General features: G+C 42.1%; 1 protein-coding gene across 1 annotated transcript; it reads left to right on the forward strand.

The window, feature by feature from the left end:
* Positions 1-1,993: 1,993 nt before the first annotated feature.
* LOC311216027 (solute carrier family 2, facilitated glucose transporter member 11-like) lies at positions 1,994-10,372 on the forward strand (the record flags this gene model as incomplete). The annotated part of the gene is made up of 12 exons (XM_084297517.1): positions 1,994-2,017; positions 2,996-3,094; positions 3,419-3,579; positions 4,468-4,592; positions 5,031-5,160; positions 5,790-5,938; positions 6,306-6,493; positions 6,979-7,089; positions 7,662-7,763; positions 8,677-8,752; positions 9,732-9,859; positions 10,166-10,372. 12 exons carry the CDS (start codon positions 1,994-1,996, stop codon positions 10,370-10,372), a joined length of 1,500 nt encoding a protein of 499 aa, XP_084153643.1.

Genomic DNA, 10,372 nt, shown 5'->3' on the forward strand with positions numbered 1-10,372 from the left:
GGTGGAGGAGCCCCCAGTGGAGCAGGTGGATGTGGCCTGGAGGAGGCTGCGGCCCATGGAGAGCCCCCGCAGGAGCAGGGGGCTTGGGGGGGGCTGCCACCCGTGCCCTTGAAAAGAAGGGATTAGGTTAACTAGCTTAACCTGGCCTGGGCTTCCTCAACCCTACTGGCTTGCAGAGAGGAGTGGTTTTGTGTCTTTTAAGACACTAAAGGCTCATTCATTATGCCCGTCTTCCTACAGTGTCATCTTGCTCAGCATGCCTGACTTCTTCCCTTTCCCCCCCTGCTAGACCATACTGCCTGCTAGAGGGAAATCATGGTAAATCATTAATGCTGCCATAAACCAGCATCTATTGGAAATAAAGGTCAAATGAGTGCTTGTGGAATTTGCAGTGTATCCATGTGCTTTCCAGGATCACTAAAGTGCATCTTTGGAAATAAATCCCTTGTGACAAGAGTAATGGGTAAGCTACTTCCTCGGTCTGGAATAAGCACATTCCTTGTAATGCTCAAATATTAGGTGAAAAGACATCCCTTCCAAGGGGACTCCACTCCAAGGTGTCTGACCCTCAAACGGTTTGCTGTTAGCCTGGCAGACCCCCTTGAGAGGGAAAGGAAAAATAAGAAGAGACCTGCAAGAGACCAGCATGAAAAAGTCTGCAAACAGACCCAACATCAACTTTGACACAGGAAACAAAAGAAGTTAAAAGGAAAGGATGAACTTGTAAAAAGCAAGACAAAACCTAAATAAAGACAGGGATTTTTGCAGTAGTAATTGAAGAGAAGGGTGGATTCTGAGGTGTTTTAAAAGTGACAACATTTGAAGAGTCTGCGCTGAGAGGGGCAGGAAGGAAACGCTGCTACAGCTGATGTGGAGGTGACACCGAATTCAGGGAGGATGCGAATGGCGCGGGTGGACAGAGGAACTACCTCACCATGCTGGTGTGCCACAGAGCACCCAGGCAGAGGCTTTGGAGAGAGCGTGACTGCAGAAAGGTCGAGGCGTGACTCAGCAAGCTCGCTGGGGCTGCCGGGCACGGGGATGCACGGGCTGAGCTGCGGGTGGCTGCGATGCGACAAGCACTGCTCAGCAAAGCTTCTCGTGTCCTCAGAGCTGCCACCCCTTCTGCACCAACCACAGACGGCTACATCTTTATAGGACGCTGTGTTGTACTTAGAGTAGTATGAAACGTTGTTTGTAGAAGCCTGAAGGAATGAAGAAGGAATTTGCACTCTTTGTAAATAGGCAAGTCTTTTGTTGAGTCAGAATAGTTTTTCTCAAAGTGGAAAGGACTTCTTAAAATCAACCCTAAAGCCAGAGCAGAATGAGCTCCCTGCTCTGGCACACACACGGCTATCTCTGCTGTAGCAAACAGGTAATAGTGGTTAGCAACAGGTCTGAGTAGTTCTGGAAACAGCATAAGCCTCGAGAAAACTGGGTGTTCACAAGGACCAAGGCTCTTTCTCCATGCCAATATTCAAATACTTCATGTCCTGCAGCTGGGAAATTGCTCAAATACTTCAACCGATTGAAAATCTTGTGGTGTGCTGAAAAGCAGGCAGCACAGATACACCATACTCTGTGGTGTATCTCTGTGGTGGGCTGGGAGGAGGGCACACACTGCTGACACTGCCGGCAGAGAGGGAAGGCAAGCTGCTGCCCTGCAGGAAAGCTGCTAACACCGCCCGAACCCACAAAACAGGAACACTCGGTCGCTTTAGCAGTGCAAATAAGGGGGAGCACTCCCGTTACAAGGACAAACATTTACCAATGTTGTAATCAGCTTGGCATATCCGAGTCTTGGAATAATTAAACCAGCAAAAGGAGACCCTGGCCAGTGATGGAGGAGGACATAATTCACTAGAAGGCACATAGTTAGAATTTAACTTCTGTGCTATGATCCCAACTTCTTATAATCTAAGCATAGAAAACGTATCACTCAATCTGACAGACTTGACAAGGGCTCTCAGAGCAGGCAGGTTTTCAGGGGGAAATGGCTGGTTTCCTCTCAGACCTGGTGAGTATCCAACTTCTTGTCTTCTAGCCCTGGTCACCGATAGCAGCATAATCTTTTAAGATTACAGAAAACGGGAATCAAGCAGTAATGAAAATGAACAGAGCACATGCTGGGGACAACACTGATTCAGCAATAAGACTGAGTACACAGCACCTGCAGAAAATATATTGGAGGTACAAAAGGGAGGGGTTTAAGAGAGGACCTGGGAAGCCAGGAAAGAACAGGCCTTTTGAGGAAAATGGATAAAAGAGTAGTATGGAAGAGACAAAAAGGAACAAATCTCCCACCGTACTGCCCTGCACTCTTGAGGACATTTGAGGATACTCATCTGTTTACAGTGTGACCTGACTAAATACCTGAAAACGTATGTGCTTGTGAAGGGTGCTCTAAAATTCAGTGTACATCATGGGAGCACAGCATTTCAAATAGAAGTCATTCAAGCAGGGGCTCTGAAGCTGCAGATTCCTACGGGAGTAATAAAAGTGAAATTATAAAAAAAAAAAAAAAAAAAAAGTTTTAAGAGGACAGACTTGATTATTCCCTGGAAGCTGGTGAACGAAGTCTCCAAGAAGTTATGGTTGAAGGGAAAAAAGGATTCAAGAAAGGTGTGGCTTCTTACCAGTACAGAAGCAAACATGAACTGTTTCAACAAGGCTTTTATGATTTTTTATGATTTTTTTAAATTTCTGTGGCTGCCAAAATGAAAAGAATTAAAGACTGCATCTTTCCAGGCTGTTAGTAACCAGGAGAAGAACTTAAAGGGATGTGTGGATTTGCATCTTAACTACTTTCCAGCAATTTTGCTTCATTATTGAAACATATAATTCGTTGTTGTTGTTTTGTTTTGTTTATTTTTTTTCTTTATAAAGGCTTTTTAATCATGGAAATGTAAAGATGTAATATCTTATAAATTACCTCATGTTTCTGAAAGCCCTGCTGGTGTCAGGACCTTAGCATGTCTTTCATCATCTTTGGCAGGTTCAATACCGGAAGCTATTGCTAATGATTTTGGTGCTAGGAATTGGTGGAACACACCTCTCTGGTTTTCAAATGTCTGTGATCAATTACACTTCTCCAGTAAGTAAAGCTCTCACAACAGCAAACCTGTAACTGCTTTTCATGGGTCTAGGCCTTACACCTCGAAGAAGCTCTGAAAATCTCTTCCATGGTACTACGTGAGTTTATCTCCCGCTCTTTCCCATCCCTTACTGTCACAGTACATATTACACAGTTGAATGGAGGGACTATGGAAGTCTTGGTGGTTCCTTATACTATATCTTTTTCCTTTATACAACATCTCAACATAACGACTATTAACCTAGCTTTTTAAAATCACCAACATAATAAAGAACTATTGCAATTAGTGCCTCAGAGGAATAAATACCTCTTTTTCTGTCCAAGTACATTCAGAAGTTTATCAACGAAACCTGGCTGGAGCGATACGGTTCAGCGCTGCAGCAAGAGACACTCACATTGCTGTGGTCCTTCATCGTGTCTATGTACTGTGTGGGGGGAATGATAGGATGCCTGTGTAGTGGGTACCTGACTGCAAAGTATGGAAAGTAAGTATATTTCCCAACGGTTAACTAATTAGGGATGCCATAAGGGAAGCAATTAACTATTACTCACCTCATATAATAGATGTTGGAATTTTCACTTCCCCGTCTTGGTACAGAATTAACTCTACTCTGCGTGTATAACTACACCTAGGTACATTAGAGAGACAAGAACATGCATCTGGTTCTGATTACCTTTTCACAGTTTTTGGTGCCATACAATTCCTATACATTTGCTGAAATTTTAGTGAAGAATCACTCTGAAATTTCTTCATTGAGCAATAATGCCCTAGGGAGCCCAACAACACTGCAGGTGTGAAGGAGATGATAGATATTCTGTAGGCAAAAGCTTTTTCTTTTTTTCTTTCTTTTATTGTTTTTTTTAATTGATTGCAGCTCTTAAAAAAAAAAAAAAAAAAAAAAAAAGTGTGCAGGTTCATTCCTCTTTAAGAATAGCCAGAGTTTCAGCAAAGATAAGCAGAATCTCTCATGCCACATTCAGAATCCTCTCTTTGAGCTCAAGGTGGATAGGGAATCTAGCTCTCCCTAACACTGGATTTGCCTAGCTCAGGGGACAACCGCAGTGTTGGGGATGGGAGCCTGGCCCAAAGAAGTGAAAAAGAAAGTTCCTTATCAGTATCTACCTTAAAGGAATTTCCTTCAGTGTCACAGCATGCTCACATGGTATTAGCATAGAAAAGAGAAGTCTAATTTCTCCCTTTCCGCTCTCCTGAGAAGACATCACACCTTTTCCTAATCAGATATCATTGCCCTATAAGCAACGGATTTTAAAATGTCCATGGTTTAGCCCATAAATCCAGAAGAGAACATGCAGACATTAGTTAATTATGACAAAGTAAAACATGGATCATACCCACATGTTTGCTCTTGCAGGAAGAAATGTCTGCTGTTCAATGATGCGGTCCTAATAGTAGCCACACTGAACACTGGCTTCAGCAGGAGAGCCAAATCCTTTGAGATGATCCTGATTGGGCGCTTCCTCGAGGGCATTGGTGCTGGTAGGACTTCCCACTACTCCATGTTAATGTGACTTCTTTGGGGTGGATACAGAAATCTTCCTGCTGGGAGTACCCAGGCATGCACAGTAACCCCAGTGGAACAAGGAGCAGATTGGGAAAACTTAAGAAGATGATGGCTCGCAGCGAGGCAGCAGGCTGCACAAACCCATCGCATAGTCCGGTTTGTTCCCTGGGCAGGGACAATATAATGACGAGCTGTTCTTTGGCTTCAAGAGGTCTTTCTGAGAAGGGTATCTGGTGGATTAGCAAAACATCTCACTTAGAGTAGATGTACATTATCAGCCTACTTACTGTGGAGGACATACAGAAAACATTTCAGGAGGGAGATGAGAGAGCTACCTTTGGCTGAAGGAGAAATGGAAAGGGACCCTCTCTCTTATTTTCTATAGCTTTAGTTCTCTTTTGTCTTCTCTTTAGGAATACATATGAATGCCCATGTTCAGTATGCAGGAGAGATCTCACCTAAGAAGTTCCGTGGATTTGTAAATGTGACCTGCTCTGTGTTTCTTGCACTAGGAAAAGCTGTAGCAAGAATTCTTGGATTACGGTACTTGTGCTGTTCCTTCTGGTCCTGTTTTCTATTTGTCTTCTATATGGCAGGAAAGTGCTGTCCTCCCAGTCCTAGAAACAGACACACACTGAAGGTGGAGTTTAACTTCGCTTAGCTACATCTGTCAAACAGGAAACGTCTGCTTCATGCCAGTCACTGAGGTTCCCTTGTCAGTCTCTGGGGTGAGAAAGACCCTTCTATTGAGAAAGGATCAGTCTATCTCTGGAGATGTAGTCTCTGCTGAAGTTAATAAGAAAAAAATATGTATATAAACTCTCACTATACCTCTGAGACCTGACAGTTCTGCTAATTTTTTGATAATCTCATGCAGAATTACTATATTAGTTGAGATAGCTGTTGTGGGAATGTCCAAACTCCACTGATATTTAAAAAATACTCAATTTTGGAGAAAAATCTCAATCTTGCAGTAGAACTAAGGTATCAGTCTGTTTTTCTTTCCCTAATCTAAGCATCTTTTATATCAATTTATTCTTTACAGGTATATCTATATCTATATAGATATAGATATAGTTTTCATTTTGCTAGTTTAGGATCCAGAAAATACCAGACTAGGTGTAGACTATAACTGTATTGGCCTATACATACACTTTTGTGTGCCTTCGTAGAGATCTTTTAGGAACTGAAGACATGTGGAATGTGCTGTTGTCCTTCTCTGGGTTGGTGGCATTGATTCAACTGCTCTTTTTGCCATTCTTTCCTGAGTCACCTCCCTATCTCTTGCTTCAAAAAGGAGACAAAGATGGTTGCTTGAAAGGTAAGAGAAAATTTTAGATCCCTAATTTGTTAGACTGTAACTCTTGGGAAAGTGAACCTAATACAGGGAATTAGCTTTTCTATTGTACAACTACAGATTTCCTGATAATTACATGATGAGAGATCTTGCAGAGATCATAACATAAAATTGTATTACTCTAGAAAAAGAGGAGTCATCAGAAATATTTACGATCTACCTTTAAATACTAGAACAAGTTGAAAGCCGTTTTCCAGGCCAGTCTCAGCATGTTGCAGTAAGCTGTTTTAGTTCTTTGATCTGTGACTGATGAATCAAGGCATGGACTCAACTGCGAATGACTAGTGGATCAGATGACAGAAGTATATACTTCGTTTTGTCTCTTCTGTAGCCATGAAGCAACTCTGGGGAGAAGAGAATTATCACACAGAATTTGATGACATGCTGAAGGAAAAGGCTGTAACAAAAGGCACCAAAATAATGAATGTCCTAGAGGTGCTGAGAGAGCCATCCGTGTATCCGCAGCTGTGTACCATGCTCCTGCTTTTACCGAGTCTGCAGCTCTGTGGCCTGAGTGCAGTTGAGTATTCCTGATATCCATACTTACATCCACTGTTAAGTGCTCAGTCCATCAGGGGCTTTGCAGATGAGCAGCTTCTGCTTAACAATTGTGAAAGGCCTACAGAATGAGCTGCTGGAAGAATTACGTATGGTCTGCTATGACTGAAATTTGCTTTTCTTTTCTTCACTCCCTGTCTTCCCTGTCTTGTCCCTTCACTTTTCCTCTTTGCCATAACGTCTTTCTTCCATGCCTTTCAGGCTCAATGATCCTTTCAACTCTTCTCTTTTTTTCCTTTTTTTTTTTTTTCCCTGGACTTTCAAATCCCTTTTCTCCATCACCTTTCAATTTTTCACATCTCAAGCAGGTTATGTCACCTCTGCTAAGCCCCAGTACTATACTGTTACTGTTACAGTGATGCCAAATGTAGTTCTAAGTGATGCTGGGTAAGCACATATTACATCTATTGACTATACTTCATTTTAAAATGTTTCTTATTTATTAGATCACCTTCTACACCACAGAAATTTTTCAGACAGCCAACCTCCAGGAAAACATAATCCCATATGTAGCTCTAGGAGTTGCGACCTCTGAGCTCATCTCCATCATCTTCTGTGTAAGTCAGACGCTGCTGGGGCTCTAAGAGTTCAAGTACACGTGATTTGAGTCTATTCTCCTTTAAAGTAAATGAATCTTCATTTGGTGAGCTAAAGGATTTTTTGTGGCACTACATAAGTCTGTAAAGTGGTTGATACTGTCCCTGCCAAATTTCTTTCCATCTTTTAAATCTTTCTTCCCATCTTCAATCTTCATACTTTCTTATAAAAATACCTTTTATTCATACTTATATAAATGAAATATCATTCAGAGATAAATGTTTGCTTATTTCCATAATTTTGTATATATATATATTAATGGAATCATTACATATTTCCATCGACTTCAGTGTTCATGAAAAAGTAGCTGCAATGCTCAGTCAGTGACGGCAATTCATAGCACTAGAGATGCTAGAAGGAACTCCGTACATAACAAACTTGGTACTAACGAGACTTCTGTTCTCTAAATAAGAACTGAAGAAGAAAGCTTGATTTGCTGAAAGGCTCAGAGCTGGACTTGGCCATGCTTCCAGTGACATGTTTGTTGTTGTTTTTGTTTGTTTGTTTGTTTGTTTGTTTTATTATCCCTCAGAGCTCCATTATTGATCATTTTGGACGCCGGATTCTGCTATGGGGTGGTTATTTGTTGATGGCACTGATACTGGTGTTGCTTGAAACAAGCCTTCTACTGAGCGTAAGCAAATGTCTCTCTAGGGGTGGACCTGCATCTGAAATCTTTGTGCAGGACAGCAGATAGTCAGCCTTAGTTCTGACGTCCAAAAGAGCAGGTCAGAATATCTTCTGAACACAAATTCACAGCCCATCTTGCAAGGCCTTTATCTTTGTCCTGTCTTGTATTTCATCTTTTTAGTCAATCTTTCAAACAGTCAGTGAAAAACATTTTGTAAGACCATCAGCCTGGCGTAGCTTTCCTCCAGCTCTCTGCCTGCCTGATCTCTCTGAAGCTCTCTCATCGTTTGCTGACCTTTGATCCCCTGGAGGAGCATCTCTTGTCACCGTTCCCATTTGCTATCCCATGTCCCATGCAACAGAAGCAGTGTGCACTGCCCCTTCCCACCACCAATTTCCACCCTCGTTGCATGTGATCCAGCTGGATACACAGCGTGCAGCTCTCTAACTCCTTCCAGCCTGGATGGTGTAGACGAGTGAGGAACCCAGTGTCATGCCTTCCATATTTCCAGTGTTTCGTCCTGTATTGCAATCTTGGTCTCAGCCCACAAACTAACTTCTCTCTGTTTCAATCTTCTGATTCACGTGATTTAAACACTTCTCTGAAATTGTCTAAGGAAATTAGATAATTAGGTTGAATCAGTTACACTTTTCCCCATGCTGTAATTTTCTTGGAATTTATTACGTTTTTCAGACCAGGGTGCAGTTTAACTCACCTCTGTAGATAGGACACTGCAGGCTACTTTTGGCCTTCCACTGTATCCAGTACAGAGATAAGTAGTTGTAGTGAGCATCCATTACAGAGCCCAGCATCGTGGGCTTTTTCATCAACATCACTTCTCCTGTATGTTTAGATCAGCTGTGCTATAGCTATAAAATTAATTGTCATTCTCATCCCTCCTTCTGCCCTTGTCTAGGATCGGTTCCTCTGGATGCGTTACTGCAGTGTTACTCTTATCTTTTTATTCATCATTGCCTACGGAATAGGACCAGGTGAGTGTAACAGCACTGATAGCAAGAGCAAACCTTGGACCATGAGGGAATGCACAGGCCGTGTATGTGTGGGAAAGAACGAGGCTGGGTGAATACATCTTCGTGAAGCAGCAGCTTAGTTTGGACTGATGGGGGAGCTCCAACTTCTGGTAAACTAATAACTTGAGGAACAGTTTTTTTAACAAATTACTTCAAACAATTCAAACCCTGATGTATCAGGACTCTATATCCTCACACTGAATTGCAGGTTCAAGGCAAAGAAATACTCATTAAAAATCACTAAGACTTGATTTGGGAGGCATGAATGCTGTTCAGTGCATGCAGGCTCATCTGGTCCATCTCTGTCTCTGCAGAAAGGCAGAGGTAGCCCCTCTAAAATATCAGTTTTCTCAATTCACCTATAAAATTCAACTCTATTAAATACCCGATAGCACACACAGTCTCTCTTAGTAATTCTGCCTTTTCTCATCCTCTCTTAATCATCTACATCAGTAATGCCAGAACCAAATTTACAGCTCTCTGTTATGATTTCACTCACTTAAAAGCAATACTTACTCTGAAATTTCCATGTCTAAGCACTACTTTCAGTTATGCAATTTCCAAAATCAAACGCCAGCCTATTTTAAGGCTGAATATGAGGACTATGAATGTCTTGAAAACCTAGCAGAATTCCCATGGTAGCAAAACCCAGTTGGCACATCTGGGCAATAGACCCTTAGGGCATCTCCATATTTGATACATCTTAGGTGGATAGGAAGTGCATTTCTGGGGTGTGCATCTCACTCTGTGGACCATTAGAGAGGTTGGTGGGTGAATTCAGATCAGGGTGGGTGTGCTTCCAAAATTTACATGATCGCACAGCAGCCTGACTTTACTGGGGCACTGTGTTACCTTTGAGTAAAGTGGTTAACCAAATCTCCACAGGAGAACACAAACCACGCAGCAGTGTTTTTGATTGCTTTTTATGTTTTTTCCTCAGCTGGAGCCGTTGCATCTGTCATGAATGAAATCTTCACCCTCTCGACAAGGTCTTCTGCTTTTGTAATTGGTGGAATCGTCATTTGGCTAGGCCTCACTTTCACTGGAATGCTTTTCCCCTTTGCTGTTGTATGTAATTTGATTCAAATCTCCTCTTTGACTCTCTCAATTTAAACTGGTTTTCTAGGTCTGGACAGAAAGTGAGATGAAATCCTTGTAGATGATCAAAGCCGTGAATTCCTTATTATTACTGGCACGTGGAGGTCATTCATGTAAAACACTTCCCTAGAGTTCAGACATCCTCTGCTGCCTTGAGAATAGACTGAAAAGATAAACTTATTCCTCATCTCGTAGGGCAAACAGAGAATTTGCAAGAATCTGTAGGGGAAAGTGTTGTCAGGGAAATCACTCATCTTGCTCTGTTTTTATCTCCAGACGGTTCTTGGTCCTTTTTGCTTCCTCATCTTTATTGCTGTCCTGATCACTGCGGCAGTTCTCATCTATCTGTTCCTCCCAGAAACAAAAGGGAGGTCAATCTCTGAAATCACGGAAGAATTCAAGACACGCCAATTTAAGAAGAAACATCATCGGAGGGTGGAGAAGAATGCTACTGAAGAAAGGACATTCTGCACCAAGCTCTGA

Source organism: Netta rufina, assembly GCF_964035555.1.
Source record: "Netta rufina genome assembly, chromosome: 17".
In the NCBI taxonomy this organism is placed as follows: Eukaryota; Metazoa; Chordata; class Aves; order Anseriformes; family Anatidae; genus Netta; species Netta rufina.